Source organism: Zerene cesonia, chromosome 12, assembly GCF_012273895.1.
Source record: "Zerene cesonia ecotype Mississippi chromosome 12, Zerene_cesonia_1.1, whole genome shotgun sequence".
NCBI lineage: Eukaryota > Metazoa > Arthropoda > Insecta > Lepidoptera > Pieridae > Zerene > Zerene cesonia.
The window spans coordinates 4,390,652-4,405,127 of NC_052113.1; the positions used below are offsets into that span (position 1 = coordinate 4,390,652).

The 14,476-nt window shown below is 31.2% G+C and overlaps 2 protein-coding genes across 2 annotated transcripts; both read left to right on the forward strand.

The window, feature by feature from the left end:
- The first annotated feature begins 945 nt into the window (after positions 1 to 945).
- Positions 946 to 5,214, forward strand: LOC119830788 (GTP-binding protein 128up). The gene is made up of 7 exons (XM_038353930.1): positions 946 to 1,130; positions 1,297 to 1,417; positions 1,913 to 2,088; positions 2,442 to 2,681; positions 3,210 to 3,378; positions 3,662 to 3,914; positions 4,294 to 5,214. Exons 1-7 carry the CDS (start codon positions 1,089 to 1,091, stop codon positions 4,394 to 4,396), a joined length of 1,104 nt encoding a protein of 367 aa, XP_038209858.1. The 5' UTR covers positions 946 to 1,088; the 3' UTR covers positions 4,397 to 5,214.
- Positions 5,215 to 6,151: 937 nt separating this feature from the next.
- Positions 6,152 to 10,062, forward strand: LOC119830747 (centromere protein S-like). The gene is made up of 4 exons (XM_038353872.1): positions 6,152 to 6,617; positions 7,329 to 7,486; positions 8,069 to 8,135; positions 9,874 to 10,062. Exons 1-4 carry the CDS (start codon positions 6,585 to 6,587, stop codon positions 10,045 to 10,047), a joined length of 432 nt encoding a protein of 143 aa, XP_038209800.1. The 5' UTR covers positions 6,152 to 6,584; the 3' UTR covers positions 10,048 to 10,062.
- Positions 10,063 to 14,476: the final 4,414 nt, after the last annotated feature.

Consider the following 14,476-nt stretch of genomic DNA (forward strand, 5'->3'; position numbering starts at 1 on the left):
ATATTATAGCTTCATTATTATAATACAAGTCTTTAAAATTATTTTAAGGTAGATATTTTGCTTTAATACTAGTGACTAATTCAAAGAAATATTAACCGCTAATAAGTTTTTCTTAAACTTTAGCGATAACATTAACAAGTATGTTATTATGTTTTGTCGAAGATTTAAAATTATGTAATATTGTACCGAAACAGTTTTATTTAATTTAATTAATAGAATATTTACATTATTCTCACTCGCTAACGTTACATATAAAACCCTTACATGATCATATTTTAATTTAGTATAGGAAAATGTTACTAATAATCATATTTAACATACTGTTTATTCTACTTCATCAAACGTATTAATAATTTGCATTCCACTAAACATCGAGAACTTAGTGTAAACCACAAGTTTATAATGCACATCCAACTTCAACGACACGCGAAGTAATACTGAAATATTTCTCTTGAAAACATACCCCAGACTGCCGACGGTTTCCCACTATTTCTTTCACGCTTCCAAACCTGCGGGAAAAGCGTTTCCACGTGGTTGGTCATATTCACTTTTTGATAAAAGAGACATCTTTGGGGTGGTCATTGAAACTAAAAGCTTGCATTTGCTGACTGTTAAATGTCAAGTCATCTAGTATTAGGTAGGTACCTTTATGAAGTTTATACTCACGAAGAAGGAGAAAAGAAGAAGGAAAAGAAGCATTTCATACATTCACCACTCGGAATAATATAAAATCGAAACAGTTTTATACAATTTGTATAATTTATTGATTATTTTACCATTTTAAATTCTATATAATTTGTTATAACTTTAGTTTCTCATTAGTTTTCAATTACTTATTTATTAAAGTCGTTGCAAAATAAGAATATTTATTGTTTTTAATAAGAAACCATCTAGCAACTTCTTAAAATACTTAAATGGCAACCCTGTTTTTCCGGTTTCATGTCGACGACGTCTGTCCAGTGTCGATAAAAGATTGACACGCTTGAAGTCTTTATATTAGGGACATTATTTACGAAAATTAACACATAAGTTAATATATTTATTTTTGATTATAAGAAAGAGAATTTGAATATTCGAAGACTTCCAAAATGAGTACTATATTAGAAAAGATTGCAGCCATTGAGTCCGAGGTTCGTACTATAGGTTATGCTTTTCCGGACTTAATATAAATACAAAAATAACAAACAAACGTTTTAATACAGAAATAAAATTTAATTACATTTAATAACGATGCTAAAAATATATTTCTTTCTCAATATTTTACCGTAATATTAAATTCTAGCGGTTATATTTCAGATGGCCCGGACTCAAAAAAATAAGGCAACTGCTCTTCATTTGGGTATTTTAAAAGCAAGATTGGCTAAGTTGAGGAGAGAACTAATCACTCCAAAAGGTGGCGGCGGAGCTACTGGAGAAGGTATGTTGATGAAGTATACTTCAACTTGAACATCATTGGATCCTTGATAAAGCAAGGTAGGGAAACCAATGCATTATTCTATGCGGAAATCCATTAGAAAGGTGTCAGGTGGATACATGCCTTTACTGGTTAATGTGCTATAGAGATAGTGCTGGAATTTTCTGGGGATCCAATATAAAACAACTTAATTCTATCAACATGCATTTACCTCTGTATTTTTGTATTAAATTTATCTATTTAACCAACAAGAATGTTCCCAATTGAATTTATTATCTAATGACCATAAAACCGTGGGTTGGGTTTAATGGGATTAACGTCAGACAAAGTTCTTGCTAACTGCTGCACTATAATTGTTAATTTTTCTCAAATGCATTTACACTTATAGATTTATGTCTACAACTAGTGTTTTGTCATCTGAAGCATTGATTAAATATTATGAAGTACATATAATAATATAAAAGATAGAATACTATATTACGAAATAACTGTTTACAGGTTTCGATGTCGCTAAAACTGGTGATGCCCGAATTGGATTTGTAGGTTTTCCATCTGTAGGAAAATCTACATTGCTCTCCAATTTGGCAGGAGTGTACTCTGAGGTTGCAGCCTATGAGTTCACAACGCTAACAACTGTTCCTGGTTGTATTAAATATAAGGGTGCTAAGATTCAGGTATTCAATTTTATTGTAATGATTCTTAATCTAATACTATATTATTTCAATTATATAACAATGGAAAAAATTGCAACAGTTATACAATGAAATTTTTTGGGGAAAGCATTTAAATCGCTCTCAACTGATCTCTGATCTCAAAACTCTTACTATTTCATAGTTAAATAATAATTTAAGTGAACAGTTTTTTTACTCTGAGTGCACTTATGTTTATGCTCATGTTTATAAACTCAGTCTGTCTCTTCTGTTGTTTGTTAATTTCGATCAAGACTGCTGAAATAATGCAAGTCTATAATTATTATATCATTTGTATTATTCATAATATATAATATAAATTAACCCTTTTATTTCAGTTACTTGACTTGCCTGGTATTATTGAAGGTGCTAAAGATGGCAAAGGTCGTGGTCGCCAAGTGATCGCTGTTGCTCGGACATGCAGTCTCATATTCATAGTGCTCGATGTTTTGAAACCCCTGCAGCACAAGAAGTTGCTGGAGCATGAATTGGAAGGTTTCGGTCTGAGGTTAAACAAACAACCTCCAAATATATACTTTAGGAAGAAAGACAAAGGTGGAATTAATTTGAACACAACTGTAAGTTTAAAATAATTATCTCAATATAGGAGGAATAAGAAATAATATGCTTACCTGAAAAATTAATCATAATGGTCTACATTAAATTGTTTTGCAAATTAATTTAGGCTACATTTGTATGCAAAGTAATTTAATATCGCACTGTCTAGTCTATCCAGACACAAAATCACATCATGAAATTGCTCTGTTATGAATAGGAAAACAATTACACATTTTCACATTTATGATATCTACACTAATATTATAAACAGGAAGAATTTGTATTTATGTTGGTTTGTAATGGATAAATTCAAAAAGTACTGGACCGATTTTAAAAATTCTTTCACCATTAGATAGCTGCAAATTCACTGAGTGACATAGGCTATATATGTACCACAAGCAAAGCTGTGGCAAACAGCTAGTTAGTCAATATTTCGATTAACTTCAAATTTTATATTATCGAAAAATATGATTCCAGAAGTAAATTAAGGAATTGAATTAAGTAATTGTATATTTAACACAAGTGTGTTAATTAGAAATTTTTTTCAGTGTCCGCAATCTGAACTTGATGTGGAGGCTGTTAAAACAATACTCTCAGAATATAAGATACATAATGCTGATATTACACTAAGGTATGATGCTACAAGTGACGATCTTATTGATGTTATTGAAGGAAATAGAATCTATGTACCATGTATCTACTTGTTGAATAAAATTGGTAAGTTACCTTAAAATATTAACATTATTAATTTTATCTTTCCTTAAAAGAATGTATAAATGCATGCATCAAGAAATCCTGAATAGATTTTTAAGATTTTTAAAAACAGTATACTTAATAATTTTTTGTTACATAATAAGATAATACAACATGATATAACATGGACTGTCCTATAATAATAGTTATTGCAGTTGTGTATCTGATACGTTTATCATGAAAGATAGTCCTTAAATTTTTTGAAAGATCTTAATTAATATTAAAGCATAACATTTTTTTTTTTCAGATCAGATTAGCATAGAAGAATTGGATGTTATTTACAAAATTCCGCATTGTGTGCCCATCTCCGCTCACCACAGGTGGAATTTTGATGATTTATTGGAGAAAATGTGGGAATATCTCAAACTTATTAGAATATACACTAAACCAAAAGGCCAACTGCCAGATTACAATGCTCCAGTTGTTTTGCATGCCGATAGAACAAGCGTAGAAGATTTTTGTAACAAACTTCATAGATCTATTGTGAAGGAGTTTAAATAGTAAGTCCCGTTTATTCCACAAATATAACTTTTTTGTTATAGTCTTTAATGTATGAAAAATATCTTTGCTTTATTTTTACTGCATAGTTAAAGAAAAAATAATCAGACAGGGGTTTTCCCAGCTTAGTTCTTGTTTCTCTGGGCTCTTGGAGATTAATTTGTCCTGTGTTTTTCTTAGGTCTTAAATGATTTCAGTACAAAATTGTGTGATAGTCTGACAAACATCCAAATAAACCAACTTTCACATTTATAATATTAGTGTGAATTTCTTGCAAAAAGAACAATTATCATATTCACATCCGTACTATAATAATATTCATATTAATCAATTATTTTAAAATGTACGTTATTATAATCATCATTGTTAATTTTCTTACAGTGCCCTTGTATGGGGATCATCTGTCAAGCATCAGCCCCAGAAAGTTGGTATTGATCATGTGCTAGCAGATGAAGATGTTGTCCAGATTGTGAAGAAAGTTTAGCGTGACCGACATATTGTATCAATTATACAAAAATATTTTATTCACCATCAAGTTAAACTTGTTGCGATATCCTTTATCCACAGGGATGTAAACCAGCGGAACTATGACTATAAATACATTCAAATAAGTACCGAAATGCAATTTTTTTTTTTAGTATTTCATTTTAACTACATGATAAGAATATAATATAACTTATAAGATTCGAAACTCAAGTGTTTAAAATGTATTCAAACTCATAATTCCACTATTACATTCTTGTGCAAGTATCATGTTTGATTTGTCGTACAAACGCATATTGTGTTGTATTTATTAAGTAACTATATTTTTATCTTTTTTATATATGGTTTATACATGAAATATTTGAGAAAGAGACTTGTCGAGCTGTCAATACGCTTTTCGGTTTATCAACGAAAAAAATGTGTAAAAATATTAAGCATTACTCATAAAATTTAAACTGATTAGCCAAGACATAGAAAGGTTAATAATATATGTTCAATATATTATAAGACGACATATCTCTTCTCTATAAAACTGTCTTGTATATAATCCAAATCTAAAACGTCTATATTATTATTAAGTGCTTAACCCTTTCTGCGTGATACAGCTGGTATTTTTATCCCTGAATGTTTACATAATGAAATCTAAAAAGTATTTCGTACTGATTTCTATTGGTTTATGATGTTCAAATTCAACATTCTATCGCGTGTTTTTTGTGTTTAAAACTTTGAAGTTTAACATTGTGTGTAACTCAGGTTGTTTATTTCTATAAGCATTTAATTAAGACTTACAGTTATTTTACATTGTATATCAAAAGATGAATAAATATTGTTATTTAGTTATGTTTCCGTTTCACTTTTTAAACATTTTTTTATTCTTCGTGAACCTATACAAAATAATTATTAATTATTTGATCAATAAATGTCAAGAATTTGGTTTATGTTATGAATTTGCTATTTTTAAAACATAAGCTAAGACTATTTAGCACGAAATACGTGCAGAAAACCGTCTTTATAGAAATAGAGTTAAGATTTACAGTACTGGCAATAATATCTAATATCTACAAGTTTAGCAGTACACCCGATTGAAATTTTTGTACTAAATTAATGCTTACATCTTAAGTCTGAACTTGGTCTTGTAAAAAAGCGGGAAATAATCGAATTTCGCTATTTACCATTATAAATAGGTACACATTATGTTCATTACGAAACAGGCATTTGATAAATCCTTTTTGTTTTGTTGTAAAAAGCAATTATTTACCAAAATTAAAATAATAAGACAACTTAAGACTGCATAACAACAATGATATTTTATACAATAGAGAGGTAGACTAAGGCGCTATTCGCTTACGCTTGCAAATCGCAAATTATTGAAAGATAAATTTGAAATTGCCACGAAGAGATTTTAGGCAGTTGTAATGCAGTGCCTATAATATTATGTTATCTGTGGCGGTATTAAGCGCGCTTAAGTGCGCAAGCCGCAAACTGGACGCTGCGCTATCAGCTATAGGCCCGAGCCTATGTCCTATGATGCCAAGTGTTGCACTTGTGTCGTGCCGTAATAATAATTACCAAAAATACCGAGCTGTGTTTTACAACCCACGGATTGTAAAACATGTACAACCTATGTTTTCAAGAGAAATAAGAGTGAAGGAATTTTATACCATATGTAAGTAAGTATTTTAAAGTAACTTCATATTTTTTATTTTTTATTTTTAGGTAATGACTTAATTTTTCATTGACAAATAAATACGAATGATTATTTATAATAAATAGCATTCAAAATATTAGTATGGTAGTTGGAAGAGGATACAGAATGTGTTTAAATTACCTAGTAAAGTATTAACACAGATACAAGAGAGTATTATCTATCTACTTATTATTATGGGAAACATTATTAGTTCTTAGAGGTTCTTGGTTTAAGCTGTTAGGGAAAGAGGTTTTTGAGAGTTGGGAAGTGGGAACACTGTTCGAATTTATTTATTTTTACATACTGGCAAGTGGCAAATCACATAAGTGTCAAGGTGACGGTATTTCAAAGTTTCAAATGTCATTTTTATTTACAAAACATTGCTTTTGGATATTGCAGCATAACAATTTCAAAGAGTTTGAATACAAAATTACCTCAATTAATTGTTTTCATATGTTTAAGTGTGCTAAAATTTACTAATGTATTCAAGAATGTTCTTATTATGACTACTTTTCAAAGTTTGACCACATCGCAGGTACATTTTTTAGTTTTTAATATGCTTATCAATTACTAACTAATATAAATTATAATTATCAATTATCATGAGCAGACAAATCGGTGTTAATGTAATACTTATCTATATGTATTTTTATTATTTGCGTTTAGAAGTGTAAGCATTTTTCGTCGTGCTTCTACTTTATAAAAGAAAATCTTTTCAAAGTGTCCTTGTATCTAACTTATTTAAAATTCAATGGCTTTTGTTTTATTTATCTTCTTCATCTATATTACAATAAAATTTTCCACCGAAAACACAAAAAAAGCACTGAAGTGAATTTGTTGAATTCACAATTTTTTTTTATCAGCGCCACCTATTGCCATTTAAAAGGATTGATTAGATTTTCAAAACAGTATATATATTAGTTAGAAAAATTGTCACTAGATGGCAGGCCAATAATATTTTCTTGTGTTTGATTTTACGCGAGTATTATAAATTTAAAAATTAAAGTCCTTTTAATGGATTTTAAACGCGATTTATTCATTATATTCCTTAACCCGACGTTTCGAACACTTTACAGCTAGCGTGGTCACGGGGAGACTAAGATGTTACACGTCTTGAAGGTCATACAAAATTGTTGTTTGTGAACTACCTCCACCTGTTTCTTTCCAGTTGGTATGATGAGTACTCTCAATATACCAACCGGCGAAATTAAAAAGTCTTTAATTTCTAAAGGCCAACTAATTTCAGAAAGCGCGGGCTGCATTACATCGCGATGTTCGCGCCATTTGTACGGAAGCTTGTCATTTTCTTGGAATGGAAATCACCAAACCAGCGATGGAAATAATTGCTGAACTTGTATACAAGAAACTTGAAGTATATGGGACTGATTTGGAAGCCTTTGCTAAGTAAGCGGAATCAAATTTTATGGGCTACCTTTCCGCCCGCGGCTTTGCCCGCGTAATCTAAGAAAAATATAGGAGTATTGACAGTCACGGGGATTTCCGGGATGAAACCTATTCTAAGTACTTACATCCAAATCGGTTCAGTGGTTAAGGCGTGATGAGACAGACACACAGTTACTTTCGCATTTCTAATATTACTAGGGATTTATTACATAAAAAAATTAAAATATTTCCGATTTCGCGGTGTTTTAAAACTTTATATAAAGTGTTTTTGCAATGCTACTTAGCAACGAATTATTAAAAGTGTTCTCATCTTTTGTAATGCAATAGTACAATTAGCATATATTATATTAACCAGTTTATTCAAGCTGCATACTGCAACGCATAAACTGCCTCGCGAAGTCGATAATCCAAAGGTGTTATTATGGGCATATTTTCTTTGACATTGATATAATGTAACGAAATATTATTATTACTCACGTATTTATTTCAAATATTCCTTTTGTTGCAAAGTTGTTCAGTACATAATTGCATAATTATCATTATAATATATTTTTCAATTTCTCATAACATTTAACGTTTCAGACACGCAAAGCGCGCAACTGTTAACTCGGACGACGTAAAGTTGTTAGTGAGAAGAAACCCTTCATTGGTATGTGACGATATTTACTCCTGTTAATATTATAATAATAGTGAAGTAAAAAATGTTCGATTTAATATTAACTAACCAATAAAAGAGGAGGCTATTTCTCGATGTGCAACACTGTTATATTAATCATATTTACTGTTACGATAAAAATATAAAATATACTGTTAATTATAAAGGTATATAGTACTACTGTAACAGTATTTATATTTTCAAATATATTTTTCTTCTAATATTAAATGGCTAGGTTACGAGACCTTTAAGCGTAGTAAATCCTAATTAAGTAATCTTTTCTATTTGAATACTTTTTTTTGTATGTATTTTTTTTCTGTTTGAGAACTAAATTCAGTAAAAGACGATCAGACTGATCAAAATTTGTTCGCTAAGAATAAGCTGTTCTATGAAATGGCCGCATTGTAATATTGCATGTGCTATTTACCGATTTTTTTAACTCCCATACTCTGCGAAAGTGGATTTTAGTTTTCGGTAATCCTCAAAAAAGTGTTTTCTTGTAATGCCCATTCATTAAAACAAAAAAATTACGCTCTAACATTAAACATTGGAGGTATCCTTAAGACAACCTATAATATAAGAACGGCTTAAAACAATAGTCGTTGGTCCCATTTTAAAGTAGTTAATTCGCTTCTATTGACAATAACTTCATTGTCGTAACAATGCATGCTGGCAAAGAACTCAACGAAATTAATAATTTTCCATAGTATTGCAGTGAAACAGTGCTTCAAACATGCTCGAAATACGGTTTTATTGCATCAACCTTCTTTTTCTTTAATCTTCAATTTCGTAAGGACATGTAATAAACCCCTCTGTTTAGATCGTAGTTCGTTTGGTACATACTATTCTATTGAAATACTACATTTGATCCAATGTCATATTTGAAAATCGTTTTTTTTTTTCAATATTTTTATCAACCTTTTTGTGTTGAGACATAGCATGTTTGTATTCATGAATCACGCTTCGAATTACGACTTAACCTATTCTATGTTCTCCTATTTTTCATAATTATACTCACAACAATAAAAAAACCCCGTACCAAAATATCTCGTTGCATAAATTGTTAATTTCCCAACAAATAGCTGATAACATGCAATAATGAATCGGTTGGTGGTTATTAAAATAGCAATTTTAATTCAAATTCGATTCTGAATCACTAACAATCCGTATGATGGAGGTTGTTATTTATGCAACCGCTGTTTTCAAGTGAAAATCATATAATTGATGTTCTCTCCATGTAACTAGTATATTAATAACAAATGTATCATTCGACGGGCGGGAAAAGTCGCGATAGGCGTCGAGTTAAATTATACACTGTAATCTAATTTCGTATGCGGTGTTTGTAACGATTTCGTTTTATGTGATTCCATAAGTATTTAAGTTGACGTTGTTACATGATGATTTGTTCTTTTGAGAGGAAAACCATTTTCTGAATATTTGAGCGCGTTATAAGACTGTGACTTGAGTTCAGCCATCTAATGCACATAACAATGTAGGGAAGGGTTTTTAGATCTACTAACTGTATCGTCCTGTATAGTAGTCAATTCGTTTATGAGGTTTAAGGTTGACACAAATTCATCAATTATAAATCTTTATATATAGCAATGGGTATATAAAATACGATATTCCAAGAGATTTTTAAAAGATTTAAACGAAAGGACCATAACAAAAACAAAAAAAAATTCCTTTTACCTCAACAATAAAAATGAAATATTTTATTGGTTGTTTGCAGAAGACGCATCTGAATGGGATATCTTGCAACTCAGCCACAAAAGAGAAAAGACGGAAAACAATACCAATGGTTGCAAAACCGGACACTAAGACTAACAAAGAGGATCAAAACAAGGAAGGGGAGGGATTGGAAGAAATGGCTGTTGATCAAACGATTGATTTAACTTTTGATTAAATTATGACTTAATAATCCCTTTTTATTGCAAAAATATTTTTAGTCTTAGACTATTTCCTCTTTTATCATCATTTACCATGAGTACTGCTAGGATTTTGAATAATTGTCTCTTAATATTATCGAGAGCAAAGGTGTTTTCGTTTGATATTTCTAGTATATAAGCTTCCTCACTGATGAATATCACAATCCGCTCAATGGTTTTCCTGTGACATTTCACATGTTACATCCATAATTCCTAACAACTACCTGAAGGAAATTTTGTTATTGTGAGATTGAACTATGTCTTTCTAAAACGGTTGATAGCTCGAGCAAATAATTAATATGGATAGGTAAATAAGCAGACAAAAGCGAAAGCATGCTGGCGCAAACCAGGGACATGGCCGAGCGTGCCGCCAAAAAACTCGTTATAACCAAACACAATTACAAACAAACAGAAATGGGTGTGGAGTCGGCGTTGTTTTATTTTTTCTGTCTGCATGTCAGATTCATACATCTCGCTGTTAATTCAGCGATTATTTGTTTTATTAAAGGTAGTTATAACTTTTTATATAAATCTCTCGCTTTAAAGTGGCAAAGTCTGTTCCTGATGTTGCCGAATAACGCCGCAGTAATTAGGATGCCTTTTGTCATAATATAACATTTAGCTTTACGAACTTATTTTAGTACGTAGTTGCACCTGCATTCACTTGTAATTCCTTATATCTTTAATATCTTTAAATATTATACAATTTTGGGTAAAATATATATAACATTTTCGTTTGGTACCTTCACTAGGGAGATATTGGGACATTACCTTCATGAACAAAGCCTATGTCCAACTGGACTTATCCGGGCTGAATGGATGATCAACTTGAAGGACCAAAAGTAGGTATATTATACTTTCATTGTTTTAGGGATCTGATATTTTGATTTAAGTACTTATTATATTTTATAATTATTTTGTTTACATGTGTCTTGATCGCGTTTCCGTCTAATGACGGACAAGCGACTCTACACATGTCCCTGTGCCAGGTAGTTAATTACTCCTATAACGACAGTTAGAGCATAATGAGATTTTTGCAATTCAACAGTAGCACATTACAGGGTGTTTGTCACCCCCTCCCACTGACCCAGGGGTAGTTATTAGGCGGGCTTGTTAATGAATTTCATGTACGCTGCAAATGCTTGACGTGTGTTTTATATCTTTTTATAATTAACATTAGTATGTTTTGTTCTTGGTCGGTTTAGATGATTTAAATTAAACTTTGACTCTATATCATTTTAACATGTAATACATAACATGTATACTACGATTGTAATAAACGATTAGAATGGGCAAATTCACAGAATAAACAACTGACAATTCTATCTCAATTATGAGGATAGCTTAAAGAGTGGAAATAGAAGCTTAAATAACATCCCAAGTTTTAACCTACGTCTATACTAAATATCAATCAAATCGAATCATTTGCAGTTATGTGGAAACAGATAAGAAATAATTTTTTGTAATTATAATACCTAGATACGAGTAGCTCCTCCGATTGGTTTGATTGTGACGTTATGGAGTATGAACAACGTATAGTTGTAGTGAGATAAAAAAGGAGTTTTTTTTTTAAAGTAACTATGCTAATTGCAAGAAATAATAAATTTCAGTGACAAAATAAATCGTAATGAAAATAATCATAGCTATCATAATTACCAGTAAGAGATTCGAAATTTTAAAATAAGCGCATGATTACTATATTTATTATTAGATCTATTTATATATTTTATATTTGATAGACAATCGCCTCTCCAGTGAATTGAAGACCACACTTAAGACCTCACTGATCGCGGTTCAGGTCTATCTTCGAAGAGAGAAGCTGAAGGGAGATAAGATAAATCAAAACAGTGCGAAACGCGATAACTTGGTCACTTATAAAATAAAACTACGAAGATACTGCTTCAACCCGTATGGTAACAAATAAGTTACTATATCATTATTATGTACTAGCTGCGCCCGCGGTTTCACCTGCGTAAGTCCTTATCCCGTAGGAATATCGGCATAAAAAGTTGTCTATATGTTATTCCAATTGTCCAGCTGTCTACGTACCAAATTTCATAGCAATCGGTTCAGCAGTTTTTGCGTGAAAGAACAAGAAACGCACACACATCCTTACAAACTTTCGCATTTATATCTAATATTAGTAGGATTAGTAGTAAGTAGGATAAGAAGGATGTAAAAATGTAAAGATATCCTAAACAATAGACTGATATAATGATACTAGATACAAGACTAAGATTTACCCAATAAATATGATGTGCAATACAATATCCATGTTATCAATTCGCCAAGAAAACTATCGTCCAAAAAATCCAAGAAACCGCTATCACCAGCTATTAAAATGCAATACTATTAATATTATTCGTGGACACACGTTCAAATTCCTACAGCTAATAGCAGAGCGATCTGGTCTATGTCTAGCAACGAGTATACATGCGGGGAGATAGGCCTGCGGTGCTCATTAAAATATGTAAATGCTGCCGAGACATTACGCAGATAGGTGCTTCTGACTTATTGACTGGATTGCATTAAGCACTCCTAATATTTCGCGTGAAATATTATTTAGTGCAAAGTTTATTGACGTATAAACGATCAGGCACTTGTGATGGCTATAAAATATATTTTTTTTTCTATATCCATATGCAATAATCATATATTGTCAAATTGACAGATGAAAGAATACTTTTTTTATGTCACCGTCGGCAATGGAGCTGGTGAGTCGCCTGATGGCAATTGCTACCACCGCCCATGAACATTTGGAGAGGCGTAAGATCGTTTGCAGACCTTACGCCTCTAAAAATGGATTGCCGATTTCGAATTGAAAAGGGATTGAGAAAGGATTGACGAGAGGAATAAAGGAAACGAATGGGAAGGGTAAGGAAAAGGATATGGGCCTCCGGCTCCCCCACTCACCACCACAAGTATTATTTTAAACAAGCTTTATGCGTGAGGTTTCGTTCAAATGCATTTAACTTCATCGCTTCCTTTATATGTACTTTGGTAAATTTAATTCTCGCATGAAAGTTTCACAGTCATGCAAAAAAAAAGTCAAAGTTCTGCAAAATTGTCTTGTAGTATACAGTCTATAGTGTAAGGGTTTAAACGGAACTCGTAAACTAACGACACTTAATCTGAATAAATAGGAATGGATTTACGTAATGAGAAGACAGTAGGATTTTTTTTCTGGTATAAAACTAAAGATGCATTACAATTTGCAATAATTTCAACGAATTAGTGACTGTTTTGCATGTTAGTGATTGTTAATAAATTTTTACTTATGGTCGTACAACAAATAATTAGCGTGGTAATACCGTTATTGGACGGTAAATTAGAATGTGTAACTGTAACAGGAGTTCCGAAGACATTCGCTGAGAAATAGATTGGATATAGCCTTTTCATAGCCATACACTTGGATAAAAATTCTGAAAATAAAACCAAATCTTTTAAAATTTTCTAAAATTACATTAGACATAGACATGTCTATGTATAAAATTCTTTATATTGACGTGCACATAAAATAATTAATATTATTCAATGTCTGTTTTCAATTCACGCTACGCTATAAATTGTAACGTATGTAATATAATTCTTCACAACAATTGAACTTATCTATTTTATTTATTAATATATTATTTAACATTAATAAAAGCCTAGTAGGTACCTACGTAGATATATCCTTAAACTATACATTATAAAACGTTTTTAAGGCAATTGATTTTATACCTAACTATCAAGCTTAGATTAAACGTTCATCTTTCTTCTCTTCCTCCTTAATATACCTATCAGTCCATTTACCTACTTAGAAGACTTCTACTTTCGCTTATATTATATACCCAATTCAGACTGATATATACGCAATATTGTCCCATTTGGAGGGACAACTTTTAAATATATTAAGTCCCAACTGTACCTTATTAATGATAAAAAATTGGCAAACGTTACAGACTAACTTAAACTCTATAGATAGATGTTTAATTCTGGAAGACAAGCTGCGCCCCGCGGTTTCACCCGCGTAAGTCTGTATCCCGTTAGAATATCGAGCTAAAAAGTCGCCTATGCGTTATTCCAGTTGTCCACCCATCTACGTATCAAATTTCATTGCAATTTGTTCAGTTATTCATGAAAGAGTAACAAAAATACACAGACACATACATCCATCCTCACAAACTTTCGCATTTATAATATTAGTAGGATATGATAGGATTGCACTATGATTGTGAGATGGTTATGTAGGCAATTATTATGTATATGGTTAAAAGACTGCAAGAAGAGTTGGAATAAAACCCGCGGTAATTTTATTAAAAATCTATCTTATGTATAGATTTTCTTGTGTTTGATTTTACGCAAGTATTATACATTTAGAAATTAAAAACTTTTTAACGGCATTTCAACGAGATTTATTCATTA